We start from the raw sequence: 20692 nt of genomic DNA, 5'->3' as shown, positions 1-20692 counted from the left end.
GCTGTGTAGTTGATAGTGAAGAGGATAGCTATTGTTTCCAGAATGATATCAAGGTTGGTTGAGTGGGTGGGAAAGTGGCAAATGGAATTCAATCCGGAGAGTGTGAGGTAATGCATTTGGAGAGGGCAAACAAAGCAAGGGAATATTCAATAAACGGGAGGATATTGAGAGAGGTTGAGGAAGTGAGACACATTGGAGTGCATGTCCACAGGTCCTTGAAGGTGGAGGAACAGATGGATAAGGTGGTAAAGAAAGCATATGGAATGCTTTTCTTTATTGGGCAAGGTATAGAAAAAAAAGCAGGGACCTAATGCTGGAATTGTATAAAATGCTGGTTAGGCCACAGATGGAATTTTGTGTACAGTTCTGGTCATCATATTACAGGAAGGACATAATTGCTGTGGAGAGAGTACGCTGGAGATTTATAAGAATGCTGCCAGGGCTTGAAAATTGCAGCTATGGATAGACTAGGGTTGTTTTCCTTAGAACAGAGGAGGCTGAGAGGCGACCTAATTGAGGAGCCTAGATACGGTAGATAGGAAAGACCTGTTGCCCTAGCTGAGAGGTCCGTTACCAGGGGCATAGATTGGTGATTGGTAGAAGGATTAGAGGGGACATGAGGAAAAACCATTTCACCCAGAGGATGGTGTGTGCCTGTAATTCACTGCCAGAATTGGTGGTTGTAGTTGAAACGCTCGACTCATTTAAAAGGTAAAAGCAAAATACTGCAGATGCTGGAAATCTGAAATAAAAACAGAAATTACTGGAAAAACTCAGCAGGTCTAGTGGCATCTGAGAAAGAAACAGTTAACACTTTGAGTCCATATGACTCTTCAAGCTAAAGGGAGTTGAAATGTGATGGATTTTATGCTGTTTGAGGGGGTGGAGCAAGTGGAGCAAAATAGAAGGTCAGGGAGGTGGAAGCTCAGGAGAGATTTGACAAAGATGTCATGGACACAAGACAATGGGAGTGTGAATGGTAAAGGCTAAAGAAGGTGTTGATAGTGGCATAAAGGTAAGATAGTAGAACAAGGGTCAGCGCTCTGTGAAAGCATAACATAAGAACAAGTGACAGATGTCATATGGGGGGGTGTTGGGGGAAAAAATTGAAAAATAAATTCCTCTGCCAGTACCAGCATGATACCAAGATACCACCACCAAACATATCTTCCCCCCACACCCCCGCCCTCCCTGCCCTCAACATTCCTTGGGACCATTCCCTCCGTGACGCACTGGTCCACTTCTCCATCACCTCCAACTCTTCATCCCGTTCCCCCGCCACCTTCCCATGCAGAAAGCGCAACATCTTCCCCTTTACCTCCTCCCTCCACGCTGTCCAAGGCCCCAAGCACTCCTTTCTGGTGAAGCAATGCTTCACTTGCACTTCCTTCAATTTGATCTATTGTATTCACTGCTTCCAGTGCAGCCATCTCTACATTGGGGAGATTAAACGTTGGCTAGGTGACTGCCTTGTGGAATACCTTCGCTCAGTCCACAAGCACGACCAGGATCTTCCTGTCGCTTGTCATTTCAATTCATCATCTTGCTCTCATGCCTATATGCCCATCCTTGGCCGCTGCAATATTCCAGCAAAGCCCAATGCAAACTGGAGGAGCTGCACCTCATCTTCTAGTCAGGCACTTTACACCCTTCTGGATTTGATATTGAGTTCAACAACTTCAGAGCATGAACTCTCTCCATCTTGACCACCTTTTTATCCAGTTTTTCTCCACCATCCCACTCCCACCCCTACCAACAGGCCCATCTGTCACTTGTTCTTATGTTTTGCTTTCACAGAGCTCCAACCCTTGTTCTGCTATTAACACATTCTGTTACCTTACCTTTATGCCACTATCAGCATCTTCTTTAGTCTTTAACATTACCATTAACACTCCCTTTGTCTTGTGTCCATGACATATTTGTCACATTTCTCCCGAACTCCCACCTATCCCTGACCTTTTATTTTGCTCTACCTGCTCCACCCCCTCTTAAACAGTATAAAATCCATCGCATTTCTACCTCTCCATCTCTGAAGAAGAATCACATGGACTCGAAACGTTAACTCTGTTTCTCTCTCCACAGATGCAGCCAGCCCGACTATAAGTAGTCTGGTTTGATCATTTCACCTTTTTCATGGCAACAGCAGAGCTTAATAGGGGCTGCAACGGGGGTTGGGTGTTGGACAGGAGTGACAACAAAACCCCTGGTGGGCTTCACAACCAGTTGAAGTGCATATAGTGCAGCCCCACAGTTCTGGAGGTGACTACATGCTCAGTAACAAAACTTTGAAGTGGGATATACATTAAGTATCCATGCACTATGCCCCTGGTTATTATACTCAGTTTAAGCAAAAGTGGAGTGGTGCATTTGTAATGAGAATGTTTTCAGTTAAGAGCAATTCTTTGTTAGATACAAGCAATTATAAGATAAATCTATTGTATTTAATGTGGGGAAGTGATTTTTTTTTTATTGGCAAGTTACATCCTGGGCAATTAACAAGTTATTTTATTGCTTACTTGGCCTACTTCAAGGTTGTCATCATGAAGAAACTTTGCATTCCATAAATATAAACTTAGCTTTTAAGGCCAGAAAGGTTTTTCAGCGATAATTATGAACTTAGCATACTGTTTACGAACTCAGTTACATCTCATTCAACAAGATGTAACTTTCTCAATTGTTTTTCACAGTGAGATTTATAGCAATAAAAAGTCATGTTCTCATCAGTTCAGTGATTTCCAATTGATTGCATTATGGGATACTTTAGACCATTCTATCAAGATCTGTAGAATCACTGACAGCAGCTTCTATATTTTTTGCACTTAACTGTGCATATATGGATTCCAGAAGTTGCTGTCATTTTCAGAGGAGAAATGACAATGAGCATTGACAGTTTCAGCGTCATTACTATCATAAAATCCGGGCCAGTATTTTATTAGTCAAAAGCTCATACAAACTTAATTAGACGCTACATTAATAAACAGTTAACAATGCTGTCAAACCTAATCTAATACAAGCCATAATTAAGCAGTTGACTGCACACTTAAACTTTGTGCACCTGGCTGAGTTTGCTTGCTGTCTTTTGTTTTCCTGGAGTGAGAGCATGTGTTTCTTTCCCTCTTTATTGTCATTTTATTGACTGGCCACATTTGCGACTGTCATAATTCTCATAAATCATCAAGTTTTAGCTTGAGATAAAGTTGTTATAATTTCGTTAGCCATCCTACAACCCTTAGGCCTTTGAACAGAATGCTGGACTTAAGCATTCTTGATAAGAACCTTATCCTTATCAGAACCTACTTAATTGTCAAAATTGATCATCCTTTTGGACAGTACACATGCAAACTGAAATACTTTCCCTATGCAGCTGTCAAGTTCTGCTGCTTGTATGGTTTGCTCAAGATATTTTCCCTGTCTTGGCTTCATAGAAAAAACTACAAAACCAAATATATATTTTAGAATAATTTGTGATAGAATAGCCTAAGAATATCTAGGCCACTGTCTTCAAAAAATATAACAACTAAGTTGTTATAAGCAAACTAAAATTTAAAATTAGTTTTATATTATGAGTTTTACAACTGTTGTAAAATGATTTCAAAAGTGAAATGAGAGAAAAATAGCTGGATTTGCATTTTTAATTAAACGTTTTTGTTAATTATGACTTTTTTCGAGGAGGAATCCAGATGTTTATTGCTTGTTTATGTTGTAATCTAGTTTGTTGGGAATTTTTGATTTAAACTTGACAATCTTGTAAATTGTATATCATTCCTGAATAGAGATCAGCAATGGAATTCAGTTGTTATGTACTGTAGTTCGTGGCTTCTAATCAGATTAAAGCTGACAGTACCATCAGGCAATTTTCTGGTGTTTAACGATGAAGTATATGTTCTCAGGGATAGATTATCTAGTATGCAGATGCAGCCTAAGAAAGGTGGATTTGTTGTTGACTGGGTTTTTTGTCCTTATGTTGCCTAAATGCCAGCAAGGCTAATTCTATGTAAGATGCATGGATAGAAGATTTCACAGAACAGGCTTGTAATTTTATAAATCTTTTAAATAATTATTTTGTGATATTTTCAGAAATTTCTGTTATTTTAATGGGCACATAGAAATAAGTATGAGAAACTGTGAGGCCATAGAGCTTTAGATGATGTCACTTGTGCATAAAAGCTGATTTGTTGGTACTGCTATAGCTAAAGATTCAGGAGCCTGTAGTAGTAGGACAGCTGGTTAGAGGCTGTACACGAGATTCTCGTGTTATGCAACTCAGCACTGGTGCATATGACAGATTATGGCACTGAGCATTCAGGTTCATTATCTAACGCACATAATTGGATCATACCTTCAGAATAATTTTTCAAGGAAGAAAATTTCTTAAGATCAGTAATGGATATCAGGGCTTTAAAGGATAATTATTCTCATTATTTCTCTGTGCAGCTTAAGGTATGATTTTTTTTAAGGAACAGGTGATGTTCAGTTCTCTTTACTGAGCACTAGGCTATTTATAATGGTATGTTCTGGTAATCAGTACTCTGTTGTACAGTGAATGCTTTTGCAGCAACTAAGATAAATGTTGTAGCCTTGTGTTGCATTTCTTCTATTTGATTCTCAACCTTTACTCAGGTAGGCAGCAGTTGTAATTTGATTCTGAGGTGGGGAAACATCTGGAAAGCTGCCGTGTGTGGTATTGGTAGTAAATCATAAAGCAGTAATGGAACATGCATTTAAAAGAAGGTTTTAATGTTTTACATAATGGATCGTGGTAAGGGCAGTTCTGTTTTTCTTTACTGAATAACAAGCTTTTGAAACGCTTGAGGCACTGCATGATGGATTCACATTTTATAATAGCCATTTTCTTTTCGCTAATATGTTGGAACAAAAGCATTCTTTGAAATTAGAGTACACTCATATATCGGTTTTGTTTGTTTTTTGTACGTTCTGGAAGATTCTGAAGATATTTTATTTGACTATGGAAATGAAAGACTTTTTATTCCTTTGTCAGCTGGAAGCTCTTACGGAACAAAACAGTAAATGCCAAGAAGATTTGAACCACTCAAAACAGCAGCTCAGCTCTGAGAATAAGAGAATAGGAAGTCTTTGCAAAGAAATGTGAGTAATTACATTGAATGATCACAATAATTATGATATTCCTCTATAAGTAGATTCTTTATGTAATAACGTTGCCATTTTTTAACTCTAACGCTTGGCTTAATTTCACTAATCCTCTTTAACTTTTCTATTTTCACACTATACAATAGTGGAGAACTGTAGAATTTATTTTATCCTAAACACTGGTTCGTGGAAGGCTTCTTGTAACCTTAATGATATTAAAATACAGCAATTTCTGATTGCCACCAGAAGTTGTACACTCTGTTCACATTTTTCCCTCTGCATGGGGAGATGCTTGGCTTCTGGATGGTATCTTCCTTTGCAGGTTAAAATTTGAAACTCATCATTGTCATTTATTTGTACTGAAACTACTAGACACAATAATCGTATATGCAGCATTGTCAAAATTGCAATACCAGTCAGTCTGAAGCTCAAGGGTTAATTTAGCTTTTTCCCCCCTCCTCCACCAATTTTCCTCTCCTCTTTCTCCCTCCCTCCTCTCTTGAAGATATTAATTTCTTGCTGGGACACCGGTTCTTTGCCTGGCCATTCATTTGGAAGTTTTTTTTAATGCTACATACACATTTATAGTTGAGGTATTCACCTCACCAGATATAATCTCTACTATCAGCAGTTCAGATCTCTGGAAAGAAAGCTTTCATTGAGTCTATATATTTCCTAAATCCCAGCATTCCTTTTTGCATATAAAAGAAAATAGTGAATGATCTTACTTAAGTTCCAAATAATTTAATCATATTTTACAAGAGTGATTCCTAGTCCTCCTTGTATGCTAAATGCTATTTATCAAGGGAATTTACTAATTTCAGAAACAACAAGAATTTGCATTTATATAGTTCCTTCAACATGGTAAAAATGTTCCAAAATATTTAAGAGCATTTATCAATTTTTAAAAAATGACACTGAACCCCAGAAGGAGGTATCAAGACAGATGATCAAAGCTTGGTCAAAGAGACAGATCTTAAGGAACATCTTAAAGGCAGAAAGATTTAGGAAGGGAATTCTGAAGTTTAGGGCCAAGACAGCCATTGATGGAGCCAAATTAGGGATGAGTTTGATGCCAGAATTGGAGGAGTGCGGAGATTTCCAAGCCTTGTAGAGCTGGAGGAGGTTTCAGAGATAGGAAGATAGATAAACATCTGTCCTTATTAAATACTTTTAAGACTAGAAAAGTACATTGTGGGAAGTAAGATGAGCCGTGGGTGGCAGTTCACTTCTGGGACTGAGGTCCAAACCTAGCTCAGGATAATGATGGAAGTTTCCTTTGCACACAAGAGTTGTTTATGAAGTGGGTATATGCATTCCTAGTGGATTTGAGCCAGTAAAATTATCAATATGTGTTGCTAAGGCAGCATAATACGGACCTGCCTACCAGTAGTTAATGTGAGATGGAAAAAAAGCAGGTTTGGGCAGTGGAGACTGGGGTCACCTATTTCCACCTTTTAATATTTCCAAACTTTGCCCCTGTTCATCTGCTGCTGAAACCCTCATCCATGCTGAGGCTTGGCTTTGCTTGGAAAACTCCTATGTTCTATCCTGTGCAAACTTGAAGTCATCCAAAACTCTGATACATGAATCCTAACCTGCGCCAAATCCCAAACATCCATCAACCTTGTGCTCACTGACCTACATGGACTCCTAGTTAAAATTCTCATCCTGGTTTTAACATTTCTCCATGGTCTGTTCCTTCCCTATCTTTGTAATTGTCTCCTTCATGATATCTGTGCTCCTCCATTTCTGGCCTGTTGACCATTCCTGATTTTAATTGCTCCACCATTGGCAGTTGTGCCTTTAGCTGAAAAGGCCCTAAATCTGGAATTCCCTCCCTAACCTCTCCATTTCTCCACCTTACTTTTCTCCTTTTAAGATACTCCTTAATACTGACCTCTTTATCCAATCTTTTAGACATCTGCCCTAATGTCTGCTTTTGTTGCTCAGTTTCACATATTGTTTGTTAATCCTCCTGTGAAGTGTCTTGGAACATTTTATCACTTTGCTAGCATACTCACCTCTGAATCACAACATTCCAGGTTCAAGTCCCAGTCCAAGTCTTGAGCACAACGTTCGAGGTTGACACCCCAGTGAAGTACTTAGGGAGCATTTTACTGTCAGAGATGCTGTCTTTCAGATGATATGTTAAATCAAGGCCCCATCTGCCCTTTTGGCTGGATGTAAAAGATCCCATGATATTATTTGAAGTTATTCCCAGTGTTGTGGCTAATATTTGTCCCTTAATCAACATCGCAAGAAAGCAGATTATCTGGTCATTATCACATTACTGTTTGAGGGATTTTGCTGCACGCAAATTAGCTGCCACATTTTCTACATTACGACAGTGACTACACTTCAAAAAAAGGTACTTAATTGGCTGTAAAGTGCTTTGAAAAGTCCAGTGCTTGTGAAAAGCTCTATATAAATGCAAGTCTGTTTTCTTTTCTTCCTTTTTTAAAGGCACTATATAAATACAAGTTGTTGTAGTTGGAGAACGTTATTAGGACAGATTACAGGGACATTTTACTCTTGAAGCAGCCTGTATCAGATCTCACCTGGGATCACTTGATCATGGCATTAGGTGCCAGAAATGGAAAGTGTTCCATTCCCAAAGCGCAAACATCTGTCAATTAACCAAACACACAAGCTGCATTTTTAGCATAATTTTGCAGCATTATCAAGTGTCTGTAATAACAAAAAGAAGATAGCATTGCTAGAACATTTGGTGGAAAAGAATGCTTATAGTTTACAATTAAATGGATTATTTTTGGAAAAATGAAATTTGGGTTTGCTTTCAGTGTTTCAGCTAATACTGTCAGATATTTTTGGCAAATACTGTATATCTGTTAATGTACTCTTACTTTTTCTTTATATCTTTCTAAAATAACTTCAGGGGTTAAATACTTTGTTAATTATTTGCCCCCATATATTCTTGCTTGCCTCCTAAATATTCTTTAAGATAAAATCCAGTTCTCTACTGCAGGCTCTCTGTGGAGCTCTGGATATGGCCCGTGAGAAAGGAAAGTGGAGGGATGAGCAGAGATTTGAGTTAAGGAAAGTTCAGATTGGTCTGAAATCAAACACCAATGCTAGAAAATGGGCAGCTTCCAACAGAGAGATCTCCTTATTCGTTTGACTTTCTTGCAGACACAGAATGTTCTTCCTGGACCCTATAAAGATTATTTAAGAATTTATTCCTTTGAATTTTTGAAGAACAGAAATATGCATAAGTTGCATCTGGAGATGAAGCAATTGAACAATTTAAATAGAATGACAATTCAACTCCATTTCATTGTTATAGTTGCTCATAACCAGTGTCGCACTACTTTACTTTTTAAATACTTGTTTAGAAATAATTAGAGGATGCAAGTAATTTATGCTGAATGTGCAAAATATCTTCATGGTCCGTTATCTTGATGAACCACAATTCTGCATAATGGTGGTCTAACATAACCCTACCATGCTTTGTACTTTGCTTGGTCCCTATTATGTAATCTGCCATTGCCACAGATGAGTTTTACAAAGTGTAATTTCCTGAAAGTATTTTAATCATTGAAATGCGGATAATACATTGGCAGAGAAATATTGAGGGGCAGAAAATACTTTGCTGATGTCTTAACTTCAGTGTGGTATTAGTCTTTTGCACAGCTGAAGATGTTTAATTAGTCAGTAGATAATGTTCTAATGATGTATGTAATCTGTGTTACATCTCGCCTGAAGGCAGTTGGTATTACAACTAGACTTTAATTCAAAATCTTCATATTGATCTTTGATCGAAGTCCCTCCAGATGTGCGAAGATAAAATATTAACACGGCAACAGCTCAGTGTAATTTAGAAGAGTGGGATTTTCATGGGGGATGATTTTATTTTCTCTCCTCCATGCGATAAATTTTCAATTAATTACTTGTGCTATGTTAGGGAGAGACTAGGTGCTATTCTACTGGGAAGAGAAAGGAAAGCAACTGGGAGCATCATCTCAGGCCACATTCATGTATTCATAAGGTTGGTTGGTTATAGAGTAACCCTGAGCAAGACTTTAGTGCAATCACTTGCCTGCTCTTTTAATTACAGAATAATGCAGTACAACACACAGGGAGACTAAAAGGTGAAGGGAAAATAATGCACATGATTTTAAAATGCCTTGCATAATTCTTGAATCAAGTCATTATCAACAATGAAATATGAAATGGTATTACACAATCCCTCCATACCTCATTCTTCATTTCTCATGAATGATGAAACCCAAGTCAAATGTATTGAATTATTTTTTTAAACTATGATGAAGGTACTGTGGTGTTTTCAGATCAGAGACTGGTTTTGTAGATTCAAATTGAGTACTGAACGTATATTTTCTAATTTGCTAAAGTAACTTAGCATAATATAAGCTGAGATTTGATCATAATTGGATATCAATTACTGTAGCTGATGCTTTTTAATTCTTCTCCCACGCTGCAGAAGCGGGGTGATGCCTGGTATGGTGCAGTCCACTCGTCGTCTGTGGACAATTTCTGCTTATAATTAGTAAAATGCTTTATCAGATTATAGACGCGCTTCATTAGGTTTTGACTACACTTCACGGGCAATGACTTTGCATCAAACACTTTGAGTTTCTTTCAACAATGGGCATGCTGGCACCGAGATGTGCATGTGCACGTGCACGCATGTTTGTGTCCATGAACACTGATGTAGCACTTCAGTTTTTACAATACAAAGCTTCGTAAGTAGTCTTAATCATCAGACACAAAGGGCTAGACTAACTCACTCAGTGCCCATCCACTTGCACAGAGTTAAAATCGGGTCCAAAGTCTTTTGACAAATGGAAATGCCGTACAGGTGTGTGTGCATGTGTGTGTTCATACATCTATAAATTGTAACCTACCACTTACTCCATATATTGGAGATATTTAATTAGATTGTAACCAAAATTTCTTATCAGGCACTGAGTTGCCTTCACAATGTAATTGTCATGTGTTATTTAAAGTATCAAGCAGTGTTACTCAGAGAATTGCATAGTGTGCTTAAGAGAAGTTCTTGCATTCCCAAATTAGTTTATTAATGGCTGTTAATTGAAATAAAATTAAAGTTGTATTATTTTGTATACCAAATGTAGTTCAACTACAGTTCCTCGATGATGAGTGTTATTTCCGACCTTCTGTTATACCTTAAATGATGTGAGATATCGTCTTAATCTATTACAAATGCTACATATTTGTGATCGGTAAATTGCAAGCTTCATCTTACTCTGTTCTGCAACAAAATCTAATGATGATACTGTGCGTAGTAGTTACTGCAGTGTTATCCATTTATAAATGTTCACATCATCAAACTATTCTTTTTCACTCCTTTTAAAGCAAATACTCCAAATTTACAATTTAGTTTTCTGATTCAATTGAGTTTAGTTGCTCAGTGGCTTTAACAGCAGGTACAGCTGAAGGCTGGAATCTATTGCTGCTACTACAGTATTGTGTCACTTAGAACTTACTGCAGCCCTTGACATGATTGACCACACCATCTTCCTCCAACACCTCTCCACTGTCATCCTGCTGGGTGAGACTGCTCTCATTTGGTTCCATTTTTAGCTCTCTAATTGTAACTAGTGTTCACTTGCAGTGGCTTCTCTTCCTGCACCTGCACCGTTACCTGTGGTGTCCCCCGAGATCTATCCTTGGTCCCCTTCTATTTGCCATCAAATGCTGCCCCTCGGCAACATCATCGAAAAGCACAGCATTAATTTTTGTATGTACACTAATGGCATATAACGGTGCCTCACCACCACCCGTCACCCCTCTCGGCTCCTCCATTGCTGCAAGTTATCAGACTGCTTATCCAACATCCAGTACTAAATTAACAGAAATTTCCTCCGATAAACGTTGGGAGGACTGAAGCCATTGTTTTCAGCCCCTGCTCCAAATTTCATCTCATAGCTACTGACTCCATCTCTCTACCTGGCAGCAGTCTGAGATTAAACCAATTTGTTCACAAATTTTGTGTCATATTTGACTTTGATGAGCTACCAGTCACATATTTGCCCCATCACTACGACCACTTATTTCCACCTCAATAACATTGCCTGACTTCACCTCTGTCTCAGCTCTTCTGAAACACTCATTCATGCCTTCAATACCTCTAGACTTGACTATTCTAAAGCATTCCTGGTTGGTCTCCCACATTCTGCCCTTCTAAACTTGAATTCATTCAAAAGTTTGCTACCTGTGCTTTAACTCACATCAAGTACCATTGATCTCTCACCCCTGTGCTTGCTGACCTACATTGGCTCCAGTTAAGTAACATCTTGATTTTAAAATTCTCATCTGCATTTTAAATTTCCTCCTTGATCCCACCTCTCCCTATCTCTATAATTTCACCCAGCCTCATGACCCTCCAAGATATCTGCACTCATCTAATTCTGGCCTCTTGAGCATCCCTGATTTTTAATTGCTCTATCACTGGTCACTATGCCTTCAATTGACTAGGTCCTAAGCTCTGGAAGACCCTCACTACACCTCTGTAGCTTGCTTCCCCCTTTAAGACAGTCCTTAAAAACTTTGACCAAGTTTTTTGTCACGACCTAATCTCATATTTTGTTTTGTAATGCTTCTCTGAAGCATTTTGGGGCACTTTATTACATTAAAAGCACCAAATAAATATAAGTTCTTGTTATAGAATGCATTTAGTGTAGAAAATTGATTTACACGCATGTATTCAGAAATTAATTAACCAAAGAAAATAATCAAAGGGGTGATCCAAATTCTCAGTCAAAGAGATTTTAAAGGATGGTCTTAAAGGAGAAATGAGGTAGAGCATGGGGTCAAGGCTGGTGAAGACGCACTTATCAGTGGCATGACAAATGTGTTGGTAAGGAGGAAGGAAGTCAGAGGAACAAAGTCAGGGAGAGGAGTGAGGCCATGAAGAAATTTTAGCCCATGGAGGAAACTTTTAAATTAAGTGCATTTTTGGATATGGGAGCTAATGTAAACCAACAACAACATGGGTGATGAAATAGGATACAGACAAAAGAGTTTTGGATGAGCTGAAGGATAGTCGAGTCTGCAGATGTCAAAGACTTTAATGAAGATTTCAGCATTGGTTCTGTAGTAGTTATTTTCTATCAATCTTTTGCAATTTATTGACTTGATTTAATAAATGTTTGCACAATTTTTTTGGAGAAGAATTGTTAATGTAATATCTAATAGGCCTTTCATTTTTTTTTTCATTTTAGAGGCTTGTAACTCAAAATAGAGTCTCAAATTTAAAAACTAGTGAGTATAGACATCAAGGTGCCTTTTATTTTTGTTTCACAATTTTAAAAACAGTTATTCTCCATCTGCAGTGAAATTGCATGCTGCCTTTTACACACTTTAACTTGAACTGCTTAGTGACCTATTGATATACTGATCGTAGAATTTTTCACTTCCCGTTTGAAGACTGCAGCTACAGACTGGTACAGAACAAATGCACTGAGTACCATAAAATACGCTTAGTAAGATATTTTAAACCCATATTTTGAACATAATGAAGAGTAAATTTCTGTTATCTGGAAATGACGATTATCACACATTGCATGCTGTATTGATGGCATAAGTGAAACTGTAATAGTTGTCTGCCTGACTGTATAATTACACGTGAGTCCTTGAAATGATCAGTGCAAATAGTAAACTCTTTATCACAGATCCCATATCATTTGGCATTTTAACTATCTCTTAATGTGATTGGTAGAAGGAAAGAGGGGACATGAGCAAAAGCCTTTTCACCCAGAGGGTAGTAGACATCTGGATTCACTGCTTAAGTTGGCGGCTGAGGCTGAAACACTCAACTCATTTAAGAGGTACCTGGATCTTCATTTAAGTGCTGTAACCTGCAAGGCCATGGCCCAGGCGCTGGAACGTGGGATTAAAGTGAGCGGCTGGTTTCTTTTTTCTCTCTTTGGCTGGCGCAGACACGATGGACTGAGTGCCCTCTTTCTGCACCATAACTTTTCTATGGTTTACGTTTAGATTTATGGGGCTGGATTTTACGGGGGCGTATTGCTGGCCACACCCAGAAGAAAAGTCAGTCTTGAGCCCACAGACTTTAAAAATTGAAACTTGTCCTCAGGGTAGGAAATCCTGCTCCCTAGAGCTGTCAGCCAATCTGATTGAGTAGTCCCACCAGCCAGATCTCAGTAGTGAGTGTTGCTGGGACTACAAGAGAAGGAAGACACCATGGATGCCAGACTAAGGTGAGCGCAGAATTTTCAGTTGGGAAGGGATCGTGGACAGTAGGGAGTGGGGGGAGGGTGTGATAGATTGGATTCTGGGAGACCGGGGGGCGGTTGGGCAAGGAGAGGCACAAGGTGGGGGAGTGCCACTGATGGGCACAGGGTGCCCATTTCTTTCCTGCCTTTTAGCTCAAGTTGCTCAAAAAAGCAGGCAGACCTCCTTTGTTGCATCTTCCCAGCCGCTGCATCACACAAATTCTCGTGGTGGAGGCAGATACAGGCTCTTAAGTGGCCATTAATTGGCCAGTTAAGGGCCTCAATATGCCTAAGGACAAGCAGACTGGCTAATGTCTTACCTGCCTGCAGTATTTTGGGGACAGTTGGGTGGTGGGGAGAAGGTGGTGGGCTGGCGACTCGTTCTTTTTTTTACGTGCCCCACCTTCGACTGCAAATATGCCAGAGTTGGCTGGGGGTGGGGGGCATAAAATCCCACCCACTGCCCTCCATAAAGTACAGTTGTTCATGCCATTTATTTTTTAAGTGCTTTGATTCAGGAATAAAACCAGACTGACCACCCGGAAATGACAATGGCACAACCAGACCTGTTGACCCTGCAAAGTCCTTACTAACACCTGGAAGCTTGTGCCAAAATTGGAAGAGCTGTCCCACGGATTAGTCAGGCAACAGGAGGGAGTTGCCCTGGGAGTCCTCAACATTGACTCCAGACCTCGTGATGTCTCATGGCATCAGATCGGACATGGACACAAAAAGCTCCTGCTGATTATCACTTACCACCCCCCCATCAGCTGATGAATCAGCACTCCAAGTTGAACACACTTTGAAGAAGCACTGAAGGTGACAGCAGCATAGAACGTACTCTGGGTGGGGAACTTCAATGTCCATCACCCAAGAGTGGCATAGTAGCACCACTACTGATCCAGCTGGCTGAGTCCTATAGGGTATAGTTGCTAGACCTGGTCTCTGCAGGTGGTGAGGGAACCAACAAGAGGAAAAATTGACTTGACCTTGTCCTCACCAACCTACCTGTTGCAGACGCATCTGTCCATGACATTGGTAGGACTGACCACTGCACAGTCCTTATGGAGATGAAATCCAATATTCACATTGAGGATACCCTCCATTATGTTGAGTAGCTGTATCACTGTACTAAATTGGATAGATTTTGAACAGATCGAGCAACTCCAAATTGGGCATGCTGAGGTGCTGTGTGCCATCAGCAGCAGCAGAATTGAATTCAACCACAATCTGTAATCTCATGGCCCAGCTCTAGCCTCAACCCCCAATCCACCCTTTAGCATCAAGCCAGGGGATCAATCCTCGTTCAGTGAAGAGAACAGGAGAGCGTGACAAGAGCAATGTCAAGCGTTTGTAACAATGAGGTGTCAACCCCCAGTGAAGCTACAACACAGGACCACTTGCATGCAAACAGCGGAAGTAGCATGCGATAGACAGGGTTAAGCGAGCCCACAACCAATGGATCAGATCTAAACTCTGCAGTCCTGCCACATCCATTATGAATGGTGGTGGACAATTAAACAACTCACTGGAGGAGGCAATGCCACAAATATCCCCATCCTCAATGATGGGGGAACCCAGCACATCAGTGCAAAAGACAAGGCTGAGGCATTTGCAACCACCTTCATCAGAAGTGCCGAGTGGATGATCCATCTCAGCATCTTCCTGAGATCACCAGCATCAGAGATGCCAGTTTTCAGCTAGTTTGATTCACACTATGTGATTTCAAGAAACTGCTGAAGGCACTGGATATTTTAAAGGCTATGGCACCTGACAACATTCCAGCAATAGCACTGAAGACTTTTACTCCAGAACTAGCCACACCCCCAGCTGAGCTGTTCCAGGACAGCTGCAACACTGGCATCTACCCGGCAATGTGGGAAATTAGCAAGGTATGCCCCATCCACAAAATGCAGGACAGATCCAACCTATCCATTTATTGATGCATCAGCCTACTCTCTGTCATTAGCAAAGTGATGGAAGGGGTTGACAACGCTATCAAGTGGTACTTAGCAATATCCTGCTCACTGACAGTCATATTGGGTTCCCCCAGGGTCGCTCAGCTCCTGACCTCATTACAGTCTTGGTCCAAATATAGACAGAAGAGCTGAATGCCAGAGGTGAGGTGAGAGTGACATGCCTTGACAACAAGACACATTTGACAGAGTGTGGCATCAGGGTGCCTAAGCAAAACTGAAGTCAGTGGGGAGCAGAGGGAAAACTTTCCACTGGATGGAGTCATACCTTGCTCAAAGGAAGATGGTTGTGGTTGTTGGTCCCAGGATATTACTGCAGGAGTTCCTGAGGATAGTGTCCTATGCCCAACCATCTTCAGCTGCTTCATCAATGACCTTTTCCCCATCGTAAAGTCAGGAGTAGGAATGCTTGCTGATTGGGAATGGTACAGAACATTGCACAATGACTCAGATACTGAAGCAGTTCGTAGCCATATGTAGCAAGACCTGAACAACATTCAGGTTTGGGATGACAAGTGGCAAGTAACGTTTGCATACAAAAGTGCCAGGCAATGACCATCTCCCCTTGAGATTCAATGGTGTTACCATTGCTGAATCCCCCATTGTCAACATCCCAGGGGTTACCTTGACCAGAAACTGAACTGAACCAGCCATATAAGTACTTTGGCTATAAGAGCAGCCTGGGAATTCTGTGGCAAATAACTCTTAGTCAATAAGCATTGCTGGCAAGGATTTGAGGCCATGGAAGCAATCTGCATAAGCTTTGTGTTTTAATTTCAGATCTGCATATGCAATGTTGTATTTTTTACAGGTTTTTGTTTGTGCATGTAGAATCCACTATTTGAATATTCTTTTATTTTTATATCGCTGCCTCATTTCCCTGATCCTTTTATATCATTCTAGATTACTGTTAAACAAGTTGCAGACTATTTACATTAACAATCTCAATGTGACTGGTCTATCTGTTGATTCTCTTGTCTACCTCACATCAATAAAGACCACGTACTTGAAACACAACAAATGCTGACAGACCTGTTGCCTATTTTTGTTTATAATTTCAGATTTGAGTTTTTCCTTTTAATGATGCTGTAACTTGTTCTTGTTCACTGTGCCTCAGCATGCGAAATTTGACACAGCCCCTGCTGTTTTTTCTGTGTACTGTTCTTTAGCCTGTACGATTAACCATTGTTGAATATTTCCAGTTTTTCTGCCAGTGCTGTTCTCAGTTGGTTGATAGGTGGTCTGTGCTGACTTGTCCTCTTACTGTTCCATTTCCCTCATTTCCACCCATCCTCCACAAGAAACGTTTTCTTTGCTTTTCCTACTTCTTCAGATAACTCTGCCTGAGGTCAGGAATTCACCATGTGAGGAACTGAGAGTTAGCGCACATTTTCCCAGTGTCAAAGTGATTCAGTATATGAATCTACATGCACCACTGAAAGAATTTTTTTAATGGACTGGGTCACTAAGTAACCCATTTTAAAATATAACTTTTGTATATTAGGTCATTAAAAGGGAAAGCAACTGTGTTTAACAATACTGCCTTTCAAAGAGATTCATTGTAATGTAAATGTAGAGCATCATAAATATGTACATTTTATTATAGTGAACACAGTCAATGAAATTGATGCCATTTAATCTTTGGTTTTAGCTGCAACTGTATAACAGATGGATCTGTATGTTAGTAGCACTGAACGTGGGAAAGCTTACTAAATAATTCTAAAAATATTTCTCCTCCTGTTATTGTTTAAGACCTCGTGATAGCTCCCTGACAGAAGTTTTGGAGCTCTGAAACCCTTGGGTTATTTTTGAAGTGTAACGTTTATATTTTTAGCCATAAAAATTATTTTGCACTTTTCACATCAGATTAGCATTCGTGACCTAAAAACATTTTAAAGATATGATGCTGATCCTCTCCCACTGCTTCTTCACTTGTCTCTCATCAGTGGTTGCCATAGTAACCGTGCACTCACTTTGCCTTTGCAGAGAGGAGCTGAAGCTGGCAGCAGCCCAGAAGTCCCAGCAGCTGGCAGCACTACATGAGGAAAACGGCAAACTTGCAAGCGAGCTGGGCAGAAGCAAGGACGAAGTCACCAGTCATCAGAAGGTACGTGCTGAGAAAAGGTGTTTGGATCTTTCCACACCACAATTCAATGCTGACACTTCTAGAATTTCAAAATGTAAAGCACTAATGCTTGCTAGTTTCATAACCGGAATATGTATATTTATCCAATATTCTTTCCTATTTAGTAATTTTATTCTACAAACCACATTTAATATGTAATCAAGAGGAATGTTTTTGCTAATTATGTAATGGTCAAATTAGTTAGAGATGGCTGATCTAGTCAAAAATCTTTAGCATTTTTTTCTTTAAAGATTTGATTTGGGGTATCTATAACCACAATCTACACAACACACTACCCCTAGTAGCATGCATTCAAAAGCCTCTATTTACATAATTGTTTTGGTGTATGTTAGGCATCTGTTTACCGTCTAATTTTATGATAATATCTCCATTGAGGACTTAAATCTGCTTGTGATTTTCCTATTGTTTTCCCTAAATTATCAGGCTGAATTTTCTCTGCTGGATTTCATGTTTGTTCATATCAACCTGCAGAGGTATGATTGGCTGTGTATAGGCACTTGGAAGCAATAACCTGCAGTCAGCACTTACTTCCATTTTCAAAATTCACCAAAAAAAAATAGTTCCACAGGGTGAATATAATTTATTACCAATTGATTTGTGAAATTTAATTTTTTGAATTTTTAAATAATGAAATAATTTGTTTCCATTATGCAGAAAAAGGGTTCCATCTCCTCAACTAAATGAGTTGTCATTACCTTAGATGTTAGGGCAATAAAGCACAATGTCTTTTTATGGTAATCAAAGCTCTTCAAATTAAATTATAGTATAACAATTTTCCTCAATGTTTTTAGAATAGTTTATTGCCCATATTTTTCTTGGAACTGATAGATCAGATGCTGATTAAAAATGAATTAACCTAACCCCGTCACAGTTTGTAACCAAGACCAAGTGGTTTTACCTTGTAAGAATTTGTCCAAAATGCCCTACCTCCCAAACAATGTCTTGAGCTTCACAAGTTTGAGTTTAGGCATTGAAACATTGCACTGTATGTCATTGAAAGCAGATTGAAATCTGGGCTAAGTGGCAAAATATCATGGTTCATTATCTAACATCAGAAATGTTGGGTTAACAGCCCTGATGCAGAGACCTGCTTGTGGTGAGTTGCAATTTTATAAATTGGGCAAAGTGTATTTTTTAAATTTACGCATAATAATGCAATTATTTTTCACCCTCTATTTCACAAGCATGAATATTTTGATTTGATTTTCACATTCCAGCCATCTTATGGCCTGGCTATTGAGGCTGCCAATTAGTCTTTAACTATGAGTAGCTTTCTGCTATTAACCAGTGGTCACAATGAACTGGATTGAGGCTATCCAAACTTTTTGTTTAGAACTCTAGTAGCAAGTGAAGAACAAAGACTTGGCATACTTGGAAAAGGTGTCAAGATTCCCAGAGATGAAAGGCTTGCATTTTTGACCCATTGTGACACCATGTGCCTTTAACCTGATTGATTCTTTCTAGATAACAGCCGAGGATTTCTTTTGAATTTCCACAAACATTCCAAAAGGATAACATTCTATTCCTTTCATGGTGTAGTAGGATTAACATTTGTAAATTATTAGCCTGTTTTTATATACTGTATTATAACTTATTGAAACTTCATGTAACATGTTCACTGTTTTATTAATAACATTATGATCTATATTTTTATGGTGGTTAAGTCTCAATAACCAAATTTACATTTTCCTGTCAAACAAAAATCGACCTTCAAGTTCAGTGGCATTTCAGTTATTGAGAAGCCAAGGTGATTGTAAGCCTATGGCAAATTACCTTGTAAAGCCCAGTTAATTATACGAAATAAAGGCATTTATACAGCCCCTTTCATGACCTTGGGCCTTCTTAGCCAATGGGGGTACTTTTGAATTGTTTTTACTGTTATAATGTAGGAAAAATGCAGCTTTTCCCTCTTAAAATTCATGGAACCTCTTGGCCAAGGTGCACCTAGGGTCGATTTTGGTGTACAAGATATATTTAAATTAATTTGTGTAAAGTAGAATCAAACCAAAGCTTCAGAATACTAGAAGGACAAAGTTTGATGCAATGTTGATTTTAATTACCTGGAGTAATGCATTCAAATAACATTCTGAACGTATATTGGCTGATTATTGTTCTTGAATGAATGTGAAACACACAAACCAATAACTTTGAATCTAAAAGCATGGAAATTTTTAAAAATTCAATAAATTGGTTAATTTTTGTGCTGACACCAGAAAGGATGGCCACGAAGGCAGATGAATTGTTTTTTAAAAAGCTGTACAGGTTCACCAGTATTCTTTAGGAAAAGCCACCTGCCACCTCTGTCTAGCCTGACCTATACATGACTCCAGTTCCACACTATGTAGTTGACTCAGTGACTTCAGGAAACTAGGGAATAAATACTATCTTGCCAATGTTGCCCACATCCGAAGAACAATTTTTTTTTTTTGAAAGTTCTGATTTCATTCTAAGTAGTAGTTTTTGACAGTGCCAATGTTAAGCGAGTTAGTATATTTTCAGTGTCAATAGATAATTAATATACATGATTATAATAAGATTGACAATTTCAATGAGAACTTTTCTAAATTGACTGAGAAAAATGCCAATCATATCTATAAGTGGGAAAATATGAATTGCAACATTATATTGTTTATACTTTATTTCAAATAAACTCTGGTATATTGCTGATACCTGATTAGTGTTGTGGGCATCTTTTATGTCTAATTAAGGATGCCTCCCTATGACTTTCTTAAGCTGCATAGCTCCTTAGAAGCAACAGTGTAAAATAAATTGTCATCCTTCAGATGAGATGATTAAAAACTGAGGCCTCAGCTGCTTTTCTGGTGCTATAGGGATCACTGCTGGGGTCTGAACTATTTAAGTCCATATTAATGACTTGGATGAAGGGACTGAATGTATTTAAGCCAGGTTTACTGGCAATACAAAGGTAGGACAGCAGGTTGTGAGGAGAACATGAAGAGTCTGCAAGCAGGTATAGGTGGGTTAAGTGAGTGGACAAAAATTTGGCAGCTGGAGTATAATGTGGGAAAATATGAGGTGGCCCAGTATGGCAGGAAGAATAGAAAAGCAGAATATTATTTAAATGGAGAGAGATCACAGAATGCTGCGGAACAGAGGAATCTGGGTGTCATGAATCTCAAAAAGTTAGCATGGAAGTACAGCAAGTAAGAAAGAAAGCAACTGAAATGTTGATCTTTATTGCAAGGGGGATAGAGTATAAA

General features: G+C 39.1%; 1 protein-coding gene across 8 annotated transcripts in view; it reads left to right on the top strand.

Moving 5' to 3' along the window:
* The window catches only part of clip1a (CAP-GLY domain containing linker protein 1a), a 166035-nt gene that overhangs the window by 112110 nt on the left and 33233 nt on the right, over nucleotides 1-20692 (top strand). For all 8 annotated transcript variants that reach the window (XM_041202209.1, XM_041202213.1, XM_041202212.1 and 5 more), the window contains 2 exons: nucleotides 5000-5106; nucleotides 17312-17432. In XM_041202209.1, the coding sequence (XP_041058143.1) occupies nucleotides 5000-5106; nucleotides 17312-17432 (228 nt within the window). The remainder of the gene's footprint in view (nucleotides 1-4999; nucleotides 5107-17311; nucleotides 17433-20692) is intronic.

This window comes from Carcharodon carcharias, chromosome 13, assembly GCF_017639515.1.
Source record: "Carcharodon carcharias isolate sCarCar2 chromosome 13, sCarCar2.pri, whole genome shotgun sequence".
NCBI classification, from domain to species: domain Eukaryota; kingdom Metazoa; phylum Chordata; class Chondrichthyes; order Lamniformes; family Lamnidae; genus Carcharodon; species Carcharodon carcharias.
Note: the sequence above shows the minus strand (reverse complement) of the source record. Positions and strands in the feature narration are given on the sequence as shown.